Source organism: Triplophysa dalaica, chromosome 14 (assembly GCF_015846415.1).
Source record: "Triplophysa dalaica isolate WHDGS20190420 chromosome 14, ASM1584641v1, whole genome shotgun sequence".
NCBI lineage: Eukaryota > Metazoa > Chordata > Actinopteri > Cypriniformes > Nemacheilidae > Triplophysa > Triplophysa dalaica.
The window spans coordinates 1,350,001-1,368,740 of NC_079555.1; the positions used below are offsets into that span (position 1 = coordinate 1,350,001).

The following is an 18,740-nucleotide window of genomic DNA, read 5'->3' on the forward strand; positions in this document are numbered from 1 at the left end:
ATTTCTTTGAAAGAAGTCTTTTTCTGAATCAGGGATCTTTACATGTTGTGCGACACAGATAAAGAGATAACAAAGGTGTTCTCAGTGTCTCCTCTGTGTCAGGAGTTCTATATAATGTATACCATGAATGAAATTTGTATGCGAAACAAATTTGCCGGAAAGATACTTGTCTGTTTAGATTCAGACCGGATTGCATCATTTTCGTGGGGCGATGTGATAACCGAGCTGCTTCCTCATCCTCACATCTGGTCATTTTCATTTAAGGCTGCACTGCCGTCAAGGGCATCACCATGACAACAGTCAGAGAGGGCGGAGCTGATGTTCAGGTATTCCCATTAGAGTTGTCCTCTAAATCAACTACACAGACTCCAAGGATGTCTCGTCTGGTCATTAAAGCTGACGCTTTTTTAGTGCTGAAGATGTTCAGAAGTGTTTTATGTGTCCGTGACATCCCTGCGGAAGACAACACGATCTTCTGTTTGTCTTTCACCTGAGGATTCACATCTTTATAAAGCAGAGAAATGACGTAAAGAAGCTTTTAGAAATGTTGATGAGAGTATTATTGGCCATTTAAAAGCACAGTTTGTGTTTTCGGAAAACACAACATTGTTTATGCAAAAATATTTGTGTACGTTATGAGTGACTTGCTGTTATGATATAGTTTTTTTGTGCGTGTTTCTGTAAGTACAATCACATTGGCTGTACGAGTCATTTCAACTCTATTAAATATTTTATATATTTTTTTGAAGGATCTGTCCGAAATGCAATATAATTAACATAACTATGTGTTCAGAGGTGTTTTCTGAGCGTTACAAGAGCGTTTGTTTTTATCTTCATGACCTCTGATGCTGGTATTTCTGTATCCTTTGGTTAGTATATAATGGGTCTGGACAACATCTCTCTGTATTTACTCTGATCTGGCACTTTAATGTCTGCTAACTGGTGTAGCTGCAGGAAACAGTATCTCTCCTGAACTGTGTCTCAGCAACGGGGTCACATCAGATCATACAGCCTCTCTCTTAGTCAGACCAGCCAGTCTGGAGCAAAATGAATGAGAGATTTTCTAAACAACATAACTGATCTTCTAAGCTCTTGTCTTGCCGTATGTCATATTTATGGTTGTGTGTGTCGGTCCCTTCAGATCATCTGTCGTCCCCGCTGCCGTTCCTCTCGTCTCTCCGCTCCGGGCTGGTCCATGCAGGGTAGCGGCTGACGTGTGGGCCGCTCTCCGGTGAGCCTGTCCAGACTGAAGCTGGGGAAGTTAAAGGTGGTCCGGCGGCAGCTGCTGCAGAGATATGAGCACCAGCCGTTCGTCTCTTGTCTGGGCGGTCTGTACGGTTGCCAGTGGAGGCGCTATCAGAGAGCCAAAACCCAGCCGGGAGAATGCTGCTGCAGCCGGGTCAGATTGCATGCACGCACACACCCAAACTTGGTCTTTTCTTATTTACTTGAAAATCATGCATAATTGAGATGATATGATTGCAAAAAAAAACTCAGGAACTCGGATGATGACATAATGGTTGATATAATGTTTTGCATTCAGAATTTGACTGATGATGATGTCATGTTGTAACATTTCCAAACTGCTACATTGTTGCCACGTGACCTCATCCCTTTGCATGTTTTATTCAGTGAAACAATCATTTATCCTTTTGTTTTGCATTTTATGTCCACGTTGTTTAACAATATCTCAACTCTTGACAGTCCAGTCAAATGAATCAAGAGGTTTTTTTCAAATGTGGTTTATATTGATTTTTTGAGTCTATATATTTGAATTAAATCCATAAACTTACTTAAATGTAACACTTGTCTGCCTTGATTTTCATTTGGAAATGATGTTTCTATGGTCAAACTAAACACAGACGTCAGGATGGATGAAGCCAGTGCATGCTTATGAAGGAAAAGCACCACGTTTATGATGTATTTTCATTTATCAGCATATTTGCTCCATCTCTGGGTTTGTTAAAGTACTTCCTTTAGCTCGTTGAATGTTCTTACATCAAGCAGAATATCTGCTGTGTTTATCAAGGCACTTTCACAATCGTGAGTGATTTGTTTTCTTCATTGATTCTGCTTCTCATCTGTTAATGGGCCGTTTTGTAAAACAAGCAGTTTTTTCACAGACAGTAAGAAACGCTCCTAAAATATTCACAAACACTGGAGCAAGTTCAGATGTTTCATTGATTCACTGTGTATGATCGAGACACGCTGACGTCCCAAAAGTTATGTGTGTGTTTGGAACTTTGTGAGTTTAGCGCTTCTCATATTATTAGCTTGCAAACACAATTCCCTTGTTTTCCTCACTATTGTTAGTCGCATTGCATAAACGCATCTGGAAAATACCTAAATGTAAATAAATGTGTGTTGTGTGTTGTGTTGCAGCTGGAATGTGGTAGCTTCGCTCTCATCATTGTGACTTTTTTCTTGACACTGGTGTTGCTGTATTTCTGGAGTGAAGCAGAGAATGATTATAATGACTTTGACTGGTGAGTGTCTATCGACATTAAATGAATCATTTATTCAATTCATCAAATATTGAACTTCATTGCAAAAGATGGCAAAATATAATTTCAAAGAAAAGAATATAAATGTTTCTGACAGTGTAGCTTAGGGTGACCATACGTGACCCTGTTTTCCGGACACGTCCTGGCTTTCGGCCGCATCCTCCGGAGGTCGCATTTGTCAACCACATACGTCATCCAGGTTTATTATTTCAAAAAAGGCAACCGTTATGTTTCAAGGTAAGAACGAAGCTACAATGATCATGTGAAATAAATATACATTTTTCCTGGAATGTGAGAACCTCGATGACGTATGCAGTGGATAAATGCGACCTCCGGAGGACGTACCTGAACTGTTATAGGATGTGCCACTGTGAGATTTTAAAGTTGTGTAGCATATATAACTTCATACATTCACAAACATGACACTGATGCCAGTTGAGTGTACACAAATAAAAAAGTCAAACCAATTCCATAGAAAATAACAGTTTGTCTGTTTGATGTTTCAGGTTTAATTTTGGGAACTTGGGTTTCTGGTTCCCGTGGTCAGTGGTGTTGTTGGTGGCGGCAGCGGCGCTCTTCACCTACATCGCCCTCCTGCTGGTGAGAACGTTGAACTGCATCAAAGTGCTTTAACATCAGTGTGCGCTGAAACCGCAGATGCTGATGTTTGATTTGAATGTTTTGCAGGTCCTAGCAGTTTGTCTTCTGTCTGAAGGTCAGCGGCTTTACCTCCACTGGAGCCACAAGGTGAATGAACTATCAACTTGTATTGCAGTGATGTCACCTGCGATTTTTTTTGTTGGACTTCAGTGATGTGACTACATTCAGAATCATGATTTCCGTCTGTTTGTTTTGGTGCTAACACAGATTGGTATCCTGGTGACTCTGAGTTTCTCCATCAGCGCCACAGCTGTCCTCTCTGATCTGTGGAGTAAAGAGTGGACCACGCTGCTCCTCTCGTTTCAGGTGGGTCACGTCACCCGCACCTCAGCATGTTTTTCGTGTGTCAAATGTAATTTTATGATGGTGTAGCGTCGATTTTGTTTTTCCAGGTGACAGCACCCTATCTTCATTTGGGCGGAGTTTCACTGATGACACTTCTGTCTTGGCCAATAGCCTTACACTTCTTTCGCATGAACAAAAGAGGTACGTGACCCAGTCAGGATGTGTTATTAAAGAGTCGAGTAACGCTGTATTTGTCCTATTAAAAGCTCAGTTGGTTTTTCTCCTGCAGTTTTCCCCTTTTTTCTTTAAACTTGTGTCTAGTTCATCTCCGTGATCATCAGCTGAGTCATGTCTGAGACTCTTTAATAAGGTCATGATAAATAAGACAGAAAGACAGCTGCACAACACAGACTGAGCTCACACCAGCTGGATGTGATCGCCTCCATCCACAGACCTCTCCATTGTCACAATATCACATCATCTCTCTCTCTCTCTCTCTCTCTCTCTCCCGTCTTGAAATGAGCCGTGCTAGTTTAGAGATGACATAAACATGCGTCATGCTCATTCTCTTTATTGGCGACCCAGCATGGTGTTGCAAGATCTAATTGGCTCTTGTTAGTGTGACTTTCTTTAATTTCACGCTTTTAATGTTTATTTGTAGTCAGAAATCTCACAAATGAGTTTCAGAAGCGATCTGAACAATATGTTAAAATGAGCTCAGATTTGTCTCGTCTGCAATCAAAAGTCAAAATAATGAAAGATCTCAATGTTGAATCGATTTTTTTATCAAATGGACCCTAATCCAGATTATTTTATCTCTACAATCTACATTCATTTATACCTCACTCTCATTTAATTCTGTTTTTTGAGAGGTAGAGAGAGAGAGAGAGAGAGAGACTGAGATGGAGACACTGAGACATGGAGAGACGGGAAGAGGGAGAGAGAAAGAGAGAAAGAAAGAAAGAAAGAAAGAAAGAGAGGAAGAGACAGAAGGACAGAGAGAGAGAAAGAGAGGGAGAAGGAGAGAGAGAAAGAAAGAAAGAAAGAAAGAAAGAAAGGGAGGGAGGGAGGGAGGGAATGAAAGAAAGAAAGAAAGAAAGAGAGGGAGATGGAGGGAGGGAGGGAGGGAGGGAGAAAGAGAGAGAGAGAGAGAGAGAGAGAGGGAGAAGGAGAGAGAAGGAGAGGGACATCCATCAGATACGCTTTATATATGAAATATAATCCTGTGTTTGTTGTATGGAGTGATGGAGAGAAGGGTTCTTGTGTTTCAGAGAGACAGGTGGTTATCCTGAGTCTGTATTTGGCTGTTCTCTTCACGCTGTATCTGGTGCCGCTGGGCATGTATTCTCCATGTATCCAAGATGAGGGAACCCTGGGACCAGCGCCCATTCTCATCGGACACAGAGGAGCACCCATGGTGTGTTATTTCAATATCATGTTTCTGTGTGATGCTGAAAGCCACATTGGCATGAACAGTGTTGTTTTCTCTTCAAACAGTTAGCACCAGAGAACACACAGCTGTCCTTCGAGAGAGCCGTAGAGGCGGGTGGAGAGGGATTAGAGACTGATGTCACAATCAGGTGAGAGTCTTGTCTCATTCGCTAACATTTTGTTTACGTATAATATTATTTTAAGAGTTGACACATGATGGGCTTTCTCATATATAAAACATGTGTTTTGACAGTAATTTACAGTGCATGCTTCTAGGTGTTCTTCTGTATGTGTGATGTTTACTTCCAATGAGTCAAATCTTTGAGATATGATTGAATATAAAGATTTTAAAGGTTTCAAATTGTTGCCAACATAGATAGTACTAAATCAGTCACCTGTGAGGTTCCATGGGTAGAAACGCTGTCTTAAAAGGATGATGACTATAGTATAGATATAAATACATACAGATGCTGCATTCACCAGCTCCAGATTCATCAACATGTCCTGCATCTTAGAACGGTCAAAAGCTGTCATCGCACACAGTTAAAATGAATTTAAATGTCTCAAAATTGCACAGCATCTGCTTGTTAGATTTAAACTTCTTCTTTAGCGACCCAGAACACTTTGAGTCATCAGATATGAGCATCTTTCTATGATTCACTGCTTCAGAACCACCAGCAGACGGTCAATGAGCTTCTCATTCACAAAAGCTGCACAAAGATGTGCTCGTAACACAAGATCTCTAAAAATACAGATCTGATGTGAGAGTCACAGTGTTGAGTTAAAGTGATTAGAGAACATGAATCCTGTTAGTGTCCTCATCTCTACTGAACACTCTATAGGGAACACCAGGATTGATGACTGGATGCTCACAGTCGTGTATCATCAGATCATATCTGTCACACACATCTACATGCCCCGCAAAGTAATGTAGTTTGCTTTCAAAATGAGATAAAAAGTTTTTTTTATTGTGCCTTCCAATTAAAATCAATCAAACTGCAGTTGGTTTGTTTTGATTGAAGCCGTAATAACAAAAAAATACAACTAACACGATAAAACACAAGAAAAACATGAAAACACTTGCTCCCTGTAATGTTTTACATTTTTTAATAATATTTTAGAATTTTTTAATCTCATTTTGTAACCAAACTATATATTTATATTTAGAGGATATATATATATAATAAAAAGGTACAATTGAACAATTGAACTTTGTGATGAAACTTATCAAAGCCAAACTTATTCTTGATTATTCTTAATTAATTGAGCTTTGGACCTAACCTAAATAAAAACTAATACACCAAGAGAAACAAATTAATAATTGTCCTTAATAAAAAATAATAATCCTTAAATGATAGATTTATGGGACAAAATTAAACAAAATTGAGTAAGACACAGAAAAGAGTTATTAGATGAAATTCCATTAAGTGAATGACTTTTTCTTACTTTACTGACCTGTAATTCTCCAAATTTGTCAAGGTATAACTTGTTTGAAATACCCTCCTTTTGTCTTTCTTTTTTTTTCTCATTCCTTCATTTTTTGGTTGTTAGTGCTATCAATATACTGTCAAAATAGATTTTTAAATTGAGTTAATATTAACGCTGGTTTCCCAGCAACTGAGTCTTTTTGCCCGAGGCTTTTCATCCCACTGACACATAAGGATGTTTAACCAAATGTGTAACACATTGAGTTGTCGTCGTGTTTCACCCACATGACTTAGGACCATATAAATGTAAAGAGTAAGACACAGTTCAACCAAACACCATTCTTTTGTGGTATTGCTGCAAAGAATCTTTTGTAGCACCTTTATTTTTAAGAGTCTACAGGACTCACACATGACATTTCTGTCTGCAGTTATGATGGTATTCCGTTCCTTATGCACGACACCACACTGAGGAGAACCACAAACGTGCACGAGATGTTTCCAAACCGAACAGACGCCCCGGCAGCGATGTTCACCTGGAGCGAGCTGGAGATCCTCAACGCTGGATCGTGGTTCCTTCAGGTACTGATCTAGTGATGTGTGTACGGCACGTTACTGTGAAAACATGATTGTATTCACAGGATAGAACCAGTTTTATCAGACAACAGACCAGATTGCATCAGTGATACGATACAAAGATACACATCCAAAAGTGGTGTGGTTACTTCCCTCGTGATTAACCTCAGATATCCCTCTCAAATCCCTGCTGGAATCAATAGAGATTAGAGGAGTCTGTCTTGAATTAGGTTTTGCCAGCAGGTAGCATGCGTCACAGTTCCAGTCGACCCTAAAAGACACACGTCTGCGGTCTCGCCCTGTTTAAAGATCAACCGAGAGAGCTTTGATGGAGCATTTATCATGGGATTGTTGTGAAATGCATCCGCTACTTTGAGCTCCTCTGACAGGGTTGCCAGATCTGCGTAACAAAACCAGACCAATGACCAGTCAAACCACCTCAATCACCTTCATAATTCAGTATTGAAATAATTATACATTTCATTTGTTTTCAATGAAATATATCGTCTTTTCTGTCTCAAGTCAATTTCGGGTCTTCATTCATCTGCTAAAAAATGGCTCAGACAGTCACAGTTGCTCGTTCTGTCTCTCCTCAGAAGGACCCTTTCGGTACGGTGTCTTTTCTCGATGTACAGGAGAAGGTTCAGATCCAGAATCAGACCATACCCACCCTGAAAGAGCTTCTGAACCTGGCTGCCCAGCACAGGAGTCTGGTGATCTTTGACCTCAGACGGCCACCCAGAGGTCATCCGTACAGAGACACGTGGATCAGTCGCACCCTGGAGGTGATACATAACGAATCCTCCATTAACTCTAGTCAGGTGGGTCATGATCCTATGAACTCTTGTTTACTAATGAATGCACCATGAAGCATTACTTTTGATAACTTGTTTGAAAGATGAAGAAGGAGTTATGTGTGTTTATAATGGTGTGTTTTCTGTCAGGTGTTGTGGTTGCCGGCTGATCAGAGGAGTCTGGTACAGGAGCTGGACCCAGATTTACAGCAGACGTCTGGAGATCACGGCACCCTCGCCGAGCTTCAGGAGGAACATATAGTCCGACTCAACCTCCATTACAGCCACATGTCACAGGAGCAGATCAGGTACACAGGAACGCACGTCAAACGTATTTACGTATTTATTTATTTAAACGAACTCTTCATATTTTTATCTGAATTTTTGTTCCTTGGTTATCAAACCCCCTTTGGCAATGCTCCCTGTTATGTTTTGCATTTTTGATCATACAAATGTACTTCTATTTTACTTGAAGTACACTTAAATGTATATTTGAGTTAAAAAAATACATAATATTTATAACTAAGTATGTGCAACAGTATACTTAAAGTGCAAAATATGTAAATAATAAGATTTGAGTATAAAGTAAAATTCATTGAAAGTGACAGTTCACCCAAAAATGTAAATTCTGTCATCATGTACTCACCCTCTCGTCATTTCAAACCTGTATAGCTTTCTTTCTTCCGCAGAAATCAAAAGAAGATATTTGAAAGAAAGTTGGTAACAGAAGAGTACTGGACCCCATTGACTTCAAAAACCAATGCAAGTGAATGTGGGCCTGTTAACAACTTTCTTCAAAATATATTTTTTTGTGTCTCGCGGAAGAAAGAGTCGTACAGTTTAGAGTGACGAACTATCCCTTTAAAATAATCTACAAGGAGTGGAGGATACAAAGTACTAAACTAATTGTTCACTGAGTATAATTCAACGTTTATTTACATCCACTAGTGCTAAAATGTGCAAAAAGCTATTTTATTCTCTAGAAACTAGAAAGTATTAAACTAGTCAAGTATCATAGCTATAAGTTCACTTAATGTAGTTACAGTACAGCTGAAAAACATCAAAACTAGTTTTCTACTAAGTTTACACTTGAAAGTTCACTTAAAGGTATACTAAAAGTGGCCCAATTTCCCAAGTATTATGAAAATAGTACAGTTAGAGATATACAGTACTACAAGTACTATATATGTGTACATACTGCATAAAATCAACTTAAAAGTATACTTCAGTGTACTTAATAAAATGAACTTGAAGTACACAGAGAAAGCTCTCTCGACTCTAAAGGGTCTCAAACTTTTCTCGTTTCATTTGTCCTGAACCTTACATCACTCACTCTCCTCCATGTGTTTCTCATTTCAGAAAGTACGCATCAGTGAACATCAGTACTAATCTGTATGTGATCAGTCAGCCGTGGCTGTATTCTCTGGCGTGGTGTGCAGGAGCTCATTCAGTGACCACTAACGCTCTTCACATTCTGAAGAAACTCCAGCGGCCGCTCTTTCTCATGGTGAGTGACATCAGGACATCATGAATGAGAAATCTTATTGTGTTTTATTATCATTGATCTCTGTTCCTCACACACACACGCACGCACGCAGACTCCTGAAGACTACAGTTTAATGTGGAGTCTCACGGACATCGTCTCGGCGTTCCTCATCGCCGCTGTTTTTATATTCCACTGGTGAGCCCTGACTGCATACATAAAACAATAAATCTGCTCCTGTCGACTGATGTTGCATTCAGATCGTCTGCAATCGAAAATAAATATTATTAAAGATCACCATATCAACTCAAACATTTCTCATCAAATCCACCAAATTTCTCATTCATTCACACCTCCATACTGGTACCTCCACTTACACTCTCATTTGATTCTGTTTTTATTGCTTCTAAGACATTTTAACACAAGTTGATGCGACTGTTTGATGAAATGAAATCACACTTCATCTTTCCTCCTGCAGGTGGCGTGAGAGAGGTTTACCTTTCTGGTCTGGCAGCAGACAGGTGAATGAGAACGGACCGTACAGCAAGTTCAGGACCGGTAAGTTATCTCATGCACCATGGTCATCTTTGATTGGCTTGCATCTACAAGACACAGAATTTCCGTATGCATAAAAAAACCCAGATACATATATTAATAAGGTCATAAAACATATAAATCATAAATTTCCTTCCCCAAATATCTGAGCTTCTATACCCTAATTGTAGATGCACATACTGTATGAAGAGTTCGGTTCCAAAATGAGATAAAAAATTTCACCTCAAAACTGAACCACAAGACGTTCGACATGTTTTAAGACCTCCCGGCGTTTTCAGAACATAAATGAGGATATTTTACTGTAGATTTCCAGGCCTCTTCATAGACATCATGGTTCTAGTTGTCGTCAAGGTCCAGAAAAGCCGGGAGGTCTTAAAACATGTTGAACGTCATGTGGGTAAGAATAAAAAATAACAGCTTTGATTTTGAGGTGAACTTTTCCTTAAATTTTTAAAAATTTTTGCTAAACAATATTAATTCATTTCTATTTCAGTTTTATTTTAGTTTTTGTTTATTATTATAGTTTTAGTGCTTTAAACTTATTTCAGTTTGTTTGAGGCACCATTTCAATTTCTCCTTTACTTAAGTTTTTCCCATAATTTTTAGGTCAATATTTGATTTCAATGAACAGAAATGTTTTCAAAGTTTTAACTAAGTAAACTAAAATAACCTTGATTGGAATGCACAGTAAAAAAACTAAAATTTTAATCTCACTTTTGAACAAAACTCTTCATAATGTATGTTATGTAGTATATTCATACATGCTGAAAACGTTATGCATCTGAGGGATCTATACTGTAAATGTAATGATATATGCGACACATATGGTAATATAGGGTGTCATATATGACATTTCTGGATGGGTTGTTTTTCCTCTTGCATGTGTCTGAATGTGACTTTGTGCTGTAGAAGCCTCTGATGTGCAGGGCATTCGCTGGAATCCTGTGTTCTTTGATGGCCCGTCCCTCTCTCTGGACCCTGATCTCTCTCTGCATGTTTACCCTTTGCATGGCTTCTCTGTTCCCATCTGAACCGCTCATGTGTCTCATTACTGATCTGTGAGCAAGCCACCGTGACGTTTCTCTCCGTATGGCAGAGCTCAGTGACGTCTGGTCCATCTCCAGCATCGGCGTTCGAGGAGAACCTCACAACTCACCAGCCACTCCGAACCTGCCCACCATCTCAGAAGAGCCGCCTGTCTGATACAGACATCTGTGGGAAAGAGATGTGGATGGACCACAGTGTCCGTGAGATCTTTATTTTGTCCGTTTCCACATGAGCTTCAGACTGATGTGATGCTGCATAGAGTTCAGCTTCTGATGGGAAGCCGTTCATGATACCTCACTGACCCAAAGAGAAAAAAGGAACGTTTTTATAGTCCTGCCAAAGTGGCAAAACGCAGTCCCAAATGGACGTTGTTGAGAAAATTGATTCATATTTTGAATTTCAGGATGAACTGAGTTGCATATGACACTATATTTAACATGTTTATATCATGTTTAAAGTTCAATTTGGTATTTAAAATTATATTTTAAGGACCATTTGGATTTGTGACAGTTTTTAAATGTTAGCACATTTTTCATTTATGACCAATTATTATTTAAAATGTTAATTAAAAAGAATGTAACTATCTAATTTATTTATTTTACGATTACTATAAATGAAGAGTTTGGTTCCAAAATTAAAAATTTTAAATTATAAAAAAATACTTTTTTCATTGTGCATTTCAATTAATATCACTTAAACTGCTCAGTAATGATGTTTTGGAACCAAACTCTTCAAACACTGCTGTATAATTCACAATAGTTTTTTTTATCTCATGACATTTTGAGGGTTGCAGAAATGTGCTAAACATAAAAATGTCACAATGCGAAACATCGAGTCCTATAAAATCCTTTGATTCTGTGTAAAAGTAAATCCCTCAGGAAGTACTGCGTTGGTCAGATATTAAACTTCAGTACTTTGTTTAAATATCACGGTACATGTTCATGTGTATAATGTGATATTTCAATGCTACTTCTTCATAGAATACTGTAGTACTACAATGGTAGTGCCATAACATGTTTACTTTAGTGACATATCAACTGTATTTTTATGAGTTGGTTGGCACGAGGAGATGAGAGGTCATTCTGTTTCTCCTGCTTCTGTGAAGTTATTTTTCATCATGTGAATGACTCGGTTTGCCTGTTTGACATCCTGATGCACAAAGTGTAGCGCACGGCAAATAAAAACAAAGAAACTGCTCGTCATTGCAAAGGCATATTTCAGACCTCTTTGGAAACATTGAAGATGTCCGTTTCATTGCATGATGTCACACAATCATGAATAAAAATCAGACAATGTGAAATTGTTAGTTCTGATAAAGAGCTTTTACTTACTGAGAAATATCATCAGCTTGTAGTGACAAACGTAATTATAATATAGCCACTGTTTCCAGTCAAGTGATGAGTGAAGATTTGGGTTTGACGTTTACTGAAACTCCAGACATGAGCTTTCCATTGAATGATGAAACCTTTTGCCTGTATAAATGCAATGCGGAGTATGTTTCTATTTAATCTGTAACATATGTTTGTATATGTGACTGTAAACCGATCTTAAACAGAATTCTGATAAGACGTTTTTGTTGTGACTATATAAACATTTTAACTTCAACAGCTTTAAAAATGACATTTGTGTTTTTATTTAGCTAATGCTTTCAAGTATGCCTTTAAATAAGAAAGTATGATCTCAGTCTACTTATTATGGTCTCGGAAATACTTAAAATGACATTCAAGCATACTTACAGTTTATCTAGCCTTTACACAGTACATGTACTCACTTTTGGAGAACTTATGTTCATGAAGTCTTCAAAGTGTGTTACTTGTGTTTACTGAAAAAGAAAACTTAGCTTTGTATACTGTGCTGGGCTGGGCTATATATCACCAGTTTTACAGCACTTATGCATTTTGTTGTCCTTATGTTGTTCCAATTGCTTTTATTGTTGACCTCATTTGTAAGTCGCTTTGGATAAAATACATTACTAAATGAAATATAAAGATCCGATTGATTGGCTCATTTAACACTTTTTTTTTAGTTTTACAATATGTCTCATAAACATACATGTTCAAAGCTTTTTTCAATAAAATAAAATTGAAGTATGCTTTTTCAACTATAGATTTTTGTGAAGAAAGCCAACTTAAAAGTGAGGAAAGGTCATAACAACAAGAACCACAATATAGCTGAAAGCCGCGATACGGGACCAAGCCCCCGAAAACACCGCAAGCGCATTCCGTGGTGCTGTTGAACCATGTAAAGTTTTGTACCGATAGAACGGAAAATGGCTGATTTATGGCCTCAAATTTTTGGGTCAACTATGAAAAGTTTGCGACCTAATTACTTTTGAACAAAAGCGGTCAAGTCACGTCCGGGCGGCCCCATAACTGGTCATATGACTAATGAGTACCACAACTATGAGTGTACCAAGTTTCATCATTTTCCTACGTACGGCTCATAGGGGTCACGTAGACTTACATTTGGGAAGAAGAAGGAGTTTAAGAATGTTTTTGTAAGAGACAGCAAACATGTAACATTAACTGCAAATAAAGCTCAGTGTCAAGACCTTAAATATTATATTACTTTCAGAAAGCAATTCTTTCAAATATTAATTTTGATAAAAAACTTTATTTGATAACTCATATGTTGCAATTACATAAAGAAGTGACAAAACAGAACTTTCACAGATCATACAATAAATTCATCAACACGTCTAGTTAGATTAGTTGGGCTCTTACAAAATGTCAGTCACATTCTCTGACATTTTATTACAAACAAAGGCCATAAATTAAATTATTGATAAATATAATGAACAATAAAAGGAACCATGTTTGCATTCATAACTAAGCATATATTACAAAAACATTTCTTTTGAAAGTCTATGTGGGGTCTTACTACAAGACCACTGAAATAGCGGCAAACATCCTTCATATCATTCCACAACATCACTTTACCCACAAGGTTTCTTAAGGTATTGAGACAGTTGTCAAGTGGCTCACGCAGACTGAAATAAGGCTTTTTGTATATCACTCCAACATCTCTTTCCCTTGTGCTTTTCTCTTTAACATCATCTGAACAAAACTGTGACTCGGATGTAGTTCAGATGAATATGACTTTATGGACGCTGATCCACAGAAGAACAATAATCATGTAAACACAAGAAAAAATGTTAATATGTGCTTTAATATAACCTGTAAAAACAAAGTTCCTCATCTTTCAAAAAGTATTAAGGCTTGCAGTGTTATAAAGTTAATATAAATAAAATTGCACGAGTTCATAAACTGAACGCAAACCAAATTATAAAAGCTCAATTATCATGCGTTTTTCACAGCACATTTACAGTGTAAGGACATAAATACTCCACGTCATCGACTCAGAGCCGTTAACGTGCGGACGACATCGAAAATTATTTTTAATGACACGCCTCTGTATTCAATTCAGTTCATTGGTACCTAAATTTTACATCATCACATATAACTCTGGAACACAAAAAAACAAACTCGACTAAAATGAGTTTTGCGTAGCGGAGAGCTGGTCAGAGAGCCCGTCAGAGGTAGTCATCCTCACTGGAGGTGGATGAAGAGTCGTCGTCGGGATACACAGAGCCCTGAGAGCTGGAGGACGGTGTGCGGCTCATCGTCCACAGCTGAGCTGCGAAGACCCGCCCCCAGCTGCACGGACGACCAATAGGCCGCAGCAGACGCACCAGCTCCGCAGCCTCGCGCCAATCAAACGTTCACTTGCTGTGGCCGTGAGAATTGCGCTGTTTACTCATGGAGGTCAACATCTGGCTTATGTAAGACGTCAACAGGTCGTCCATTTTATAACCCTGTGATGAAGAAACGACAAGTTACTTCAAGTATACTCCAAGTTTGGTTTATCAAGTATGTTTTGTGGGTCACTATTAAGGAAACTTTTGTAAACTATACTTCTTTGAAAGGGATGCTATTGTAGACCACAGCATGGCTAGTGCAGTAGAGATCAAATAAAAGTCTCTCACCAGTGATGTCTCACACAGAAGTTTGCTTCCCTGGACCAGGTTTCCAATGGTGATGTGAAAGTATGTGTTTCCAGAGCTCCAGTTTGAGATCTTTGTGAAGGGATACGTGGTTAAAATATCCTGTGGACAGAGAATGAACAAGATCACTCTATGATGATCACTACAAAGACAACACCACTATGAAGAAAGCTCACACACACCTTGTTCTTGGGGTCGATCAGACTGACTCCATGTTTGTTGATGGCTATAAGGAGGATCTCGGGGAAGTTTGGCTCAGTGGTTTGCTGCATTGACAGGATTTAATAAAGACATTATGTTTTGTGTCTTGAAGGAACACTTTTGTGCTTTAAAATGGTTTTGTGGGAGTGTTACCTTCACTTCAAAGAATGCAGAACCAAACGTGGGCCATTTGAAAAGGATCTTCAGAAACATCAGCTTGGCTTCCTCTCTCGATTTACCAGCATGTTTGTTGAAGTACGCCACTATCGACTGCAAAACCATTCAAATCAAACATATTCTGGGTCAATGCAACTAAGGGGACATTTGAAAAAATGTCTAAAAGAAACATTGTTTTTAAAAACAAACCCTCTTCCAGTCGTCCGGAGAGAGCTGGCGTATCAGATCCTGAGGAATAAGCTCCTTTAGCATCTTGGGAATACTGGGAAAGTGAGATTTATCGTCTTCAAATTTGACTCGGTAGATGAGAGCTCCAAGCTGGAAAACCTCCTCTCTGGAGCACTTGTGATATCCACGAAGATATTTAGGAAGTTCCTACACACATAAAGTGTTGAGATCTTTTTAATGACGTCTTAAGTCACAATTCTATTGTTTATGAGCCATATGTGACAATAGAGTATTTTGATGTTCATTTGATATCTTGATCAGCTCACCTGATAATAATGAAAGATCGAGTCTGCAAATGAATCTTTCCCTGGAACTGTGATCGTCCACAATTTCTTCATGAAAAACACCTGATAGGTCAATGAAGGAACTATACCTGAACATCATAGAAAGACACTTTAGCATTTATTAGCTTTAAAGTAAAAAACAACTAATAGGATTTACTTATTTTCATGTGTTATTTATGCAAGTGTATTTTTTTTCGAAAACTATAAAGGTAAACTTTTCTTTAAAGAACTGTGTGAAATAAACTTTTCATTTTTTAAGTAAAGAAAAGTTGAATTAAAAAATCAGTTTGCAAAAAATGAAAAGGAAACTTTTCTTTTAAAAGTAATTTATTTATTTATAAAGTAATCTTTTTTCAAACACTTTTCATTTATTAAGAAAACTGTACTTTAAAAAACTGTGTGCAAAAACTAAAGAAAAACTTATTTTTCTTTAAAAAAGTTTAATTTTGTAAAAGTTTTTAATTTTTTTTTAAAGTGTGCAAATTAAACTTGACATTTTTAGGTAAAGTATTCTTTGAAAAGCGCTGAGCAAAATTTTTACACAGTTTTTTTAAGTTAACTTTACTTTAAAAATGAATTTCTTAGGACTTTGTGATTATATTCACAGCCGTACCATCTTTAGCTGGCCTAGCTTTCTTTATCCAGTCAGTCAGATGACGAACAAAGTCAAAGAAGAAATCGCCCTCCGGTACACTGATCACCTACAGCACAGAAGCACAGAAATAAAAGACTTGATTTCAAACATCTATTATGAACAAATGACTGCAAAAGTGATGTTATGGATAGTTACGTCACAACAAATGCCAATGTATTTCTGATGTCACTATGATGTTTGATGTGACATCAGATATTCAAAACAGACCTTATCAGAAATCTTGACAAACAGACTGAATCCTTCAGGTGATTTCAGCAACAGTCTGCCGGAGATATTCAGACAGAAATCTTTGGCTTTTGTGCTGGACTCCACCTCGAACGCCTGAATCAGACAATCAACATTTATTAAAGAGTCCATCACATCACTGTCATGCTGGTGAGATGAAAGACATCAATAGATCCGCCAGAAATAAATCATTATAATATACCGTGCTTATGTTAAAGTAAAAGAAAGATGTGTAATCTAGTTTTTCATTTATAGCTTCTCACTGATGTCTGTGGTTCACATCGCTGGCAAGAAAAAGAAAAATGTTTGATTCATCAAAAACATGTGAAATTGTGTCACACCTCATCTGTGTCATCAGGGAAATAGACTTTGTGAAAGATCTGCGTGGTCTTGTGTTGAATCGCCTCGACTTCAACTAGGTGAGGAGGATACTTGCGTGAACCGTTCCTGACACATAAACAATAAATGATTCATACGTGAAGAGCACTAAAGCAGATGCCTCATGAACTAAAAAACAACATCATGATTCATGAGTGGCCACAAGCTCAGAATGAAGAAGAAAAATACCAAACAAAAAAGAGAAAAAGAAAGAAGAGGAATATGATTAAATGTGAAAAGTGTGTTAGTGACATCATGAATGAATGTTTGTCCTGAGACTGAAAGTGTTATTCTGTCCAAAACCATCACTATCTTCTATTCTGGTTTTTGTTGTTTTTGCTCCATTTTCTATGCTTATTTTTTACTTACTGGATTTTTTTATTTATAAAGTTGAAACATTTTGTCCCCTTGGAATTATCTATCAGAGTTATTCACATATTCTTATATCGTGACCACTTATTTAAATGATGTGATGTTTTTTTCTTGACGTTGTGTACATTTAAAAAAGGTTTTGACCAATTCTACTGGAATTCAAAAACTTTGAAGCTCAATATCTCAAAACGTTGTCATTCCAAGTCAGCGATTTAGATTTTATCATGTGATACATTGTTTCACTTTATAAAACGGTCAGTTCTGGTCCTTGATTCTGATTGGCTGAATGGAGTTCTAAGCCGTTATAAAAGTCCCCGGTAACCCACTGCTTCTTGGGGCTTATTGCTTAATTATTGTGATTCAGGGTTGTTTTTATAAGTAAAAAAATATAATAAAACAGACTTGAAAAAATCATTTGAAAAATTTTAAATGTTGCCGCCATAATAATCAGAAATTTTACTAAAGGCACTAAAATAATGAGGATACAAAGAAATAAAACCTGAACTAAAACTAGTACTGAAATAAAACATAAATTAAACCTACAGTATAAAGCAATATATGACAATCACTGATAATATAATAAAATGGCAAAAAATTACGAAAAAATAACATTAATACTAGAAATACACAAATATCAGTTTGTTTAAATATGATCTATTACCAAAAACGTATAACTGTTTTGATTCCATATAAAAAAAGTTGCCTCGTCAAGGTTTTCTGTGGACTCATGTCACCGTGGTGACCAAAATTGAGGTCTCCACGGGCAAAAAGCGTATAAATCGTACAGAACAATTTTGAAGAAAAATCTAAGAATCCAAAAGTTTTATATGATCTTTAGGTTTAGGGGTTGGGTTAGGGGATAAAAAATACAGTTTGTACATTGCAGTTTATTCACCGTAAAGCTTTCTGGAGTCTCTGCATGCAGTCCGAAGCCAGTGGATGATGTTTCTTGGACTGCAGGAATCTCTGAACATGTGGTAACAGAACATTACTGGGAGAAAAGAGACCAGTGCACAACCAGAGCAGCTCCCAACCCTTCTCCTCACTGTACCTACAAACAAACAAACAAACAAACAAACAAACAAACAAACAGCTTTACTGACAGGCAGAGAAATCTGACATCACTTTAAATCCAGCCTCTGTTGGTGCCCTACGCAAGATTTTAGATTTTGCCCCTACAATACAAAATAAATAAGTAAATACATAAAAATATCATTTTTAAAAGCAAAATAAATATTTATTTTAATACAACATGAATTGCGATTAACATAAATAGCAAGTAAATAAATGACAAAAATATTTGTAATAACAACGTTTCGTTGTTTGAAAATAACGCTGAAAATAAAATAAAACTTTCTCAATAATACTGTTGTTAAAAATTAGAGCTCATAAACAAATATTTAATTATTATTATTATTATTTAGCTGACATCACTTAAAATCCATTATTCATATGTGT

The 18,740-nt window shown here is 37.4% G+C and overlaps 2 protein-coding genes across 2 annotated transcripts in view; one reads left to right on the plus strand and one right to left on the minus strand.

The window, feature by feature from the left end:
• gdpd4a (glycerophosphodiester phosphodiesterase domain containing 4a) overlaps window positions 1-12,364 on the plus strand; it is a 24,082-nt gene extending 11,718 nt beyond the window's left edge. The window contains exons 4-18 of the mRNA XM_056766827.1: window positions 1,214-1,399; window positions 2,383-2,486; window positions 3,011-3,104; window positions 3,192-3,251; window positions 3,372-3,470; window positions 3,557-3,650; window positions 4,721-4,866; window positions 4,947-5,029; window positions 6,736-6,886; window positions 7,477-7,701; window positions 7,825-7,982; window positions 9,034-9,181; window positions 9,273-9,355; window positions 9,636-9,715; window positions 10,809-12,364. Coding sequence (XP_056622805.1) covers window positions 1,214-1,399; window positions 2,383-2,486; window positions 3,011-3,104; window positions 3,192-3,251; window positions 3,372-3,470; window positions 3,557-3,650; window positions 4,721-4,866; window positions 4,947-5,029; window positions 6,736-6,886; window positions 7,477-7,701; window positions 7,825-7,982; window positions 9,034-9,181; window positions 9,273-9,355; window positions 9,636-9,715; window positions 10,809-10,915 — 1,818 coding nt within the window. The 3' untranslated portion in view covers window positions 10,916-12,364. The remainder of the gene's footprint in view (window positions 1-1,213; window positions 1,400-2,382; window positions 2,487-3,010; window positions 3,105-3,191; window positions 3,252-3,371; window positions 3,471-3,556; window positions 3,651-4,720; window positions 4,867-4,946; window positions 5,030-6,735; window positions 6,887-7,476; window positions 7,702-7,824; window positions 7,983-9,033; window positions 9,182-9,272; window positions 9,356-9,635; window positions 9,716-10,808) is intronic.
• Window positions 12,365-13,352: 988 nt separating this feature from the next.
• The window catches only part of myo7aa (myosin VIIAa), a 35,824-nt gene continuing 30,436 nt past the window's right edge, over window positions 13,353-18,740 (minus strand). The window contains 10 exon segments of the mRNA XM_056766341.1: window positions 13,353-14,573; window positions 14,745-14,864; window positions 14,945-15,028; window positions 15,117-15,233; window positions 15,330-15,515; window positions 15,635-15,741; window positions 16,266-16,353; window positions 16,515-16,628; window positions 16,874-16,979; window positions 18,178-18,333. Of these exon segments, the coding sequence (XP_056622319.1) occupies window positions 14,481-14,573; window positions 14,745-14,864; window positions 14,945-15,028; window positions 15,117-15,233; window positions 15,330-15,515; window positions 15,635-15,741; window positions 16,266-16,353; window positions 16,515-16,628; window positions 16,874-16,979; window positions 18,178-18,333 (1,171 nt within the window). The 3' untranslated portion in view covers window positions 13,353-14,480.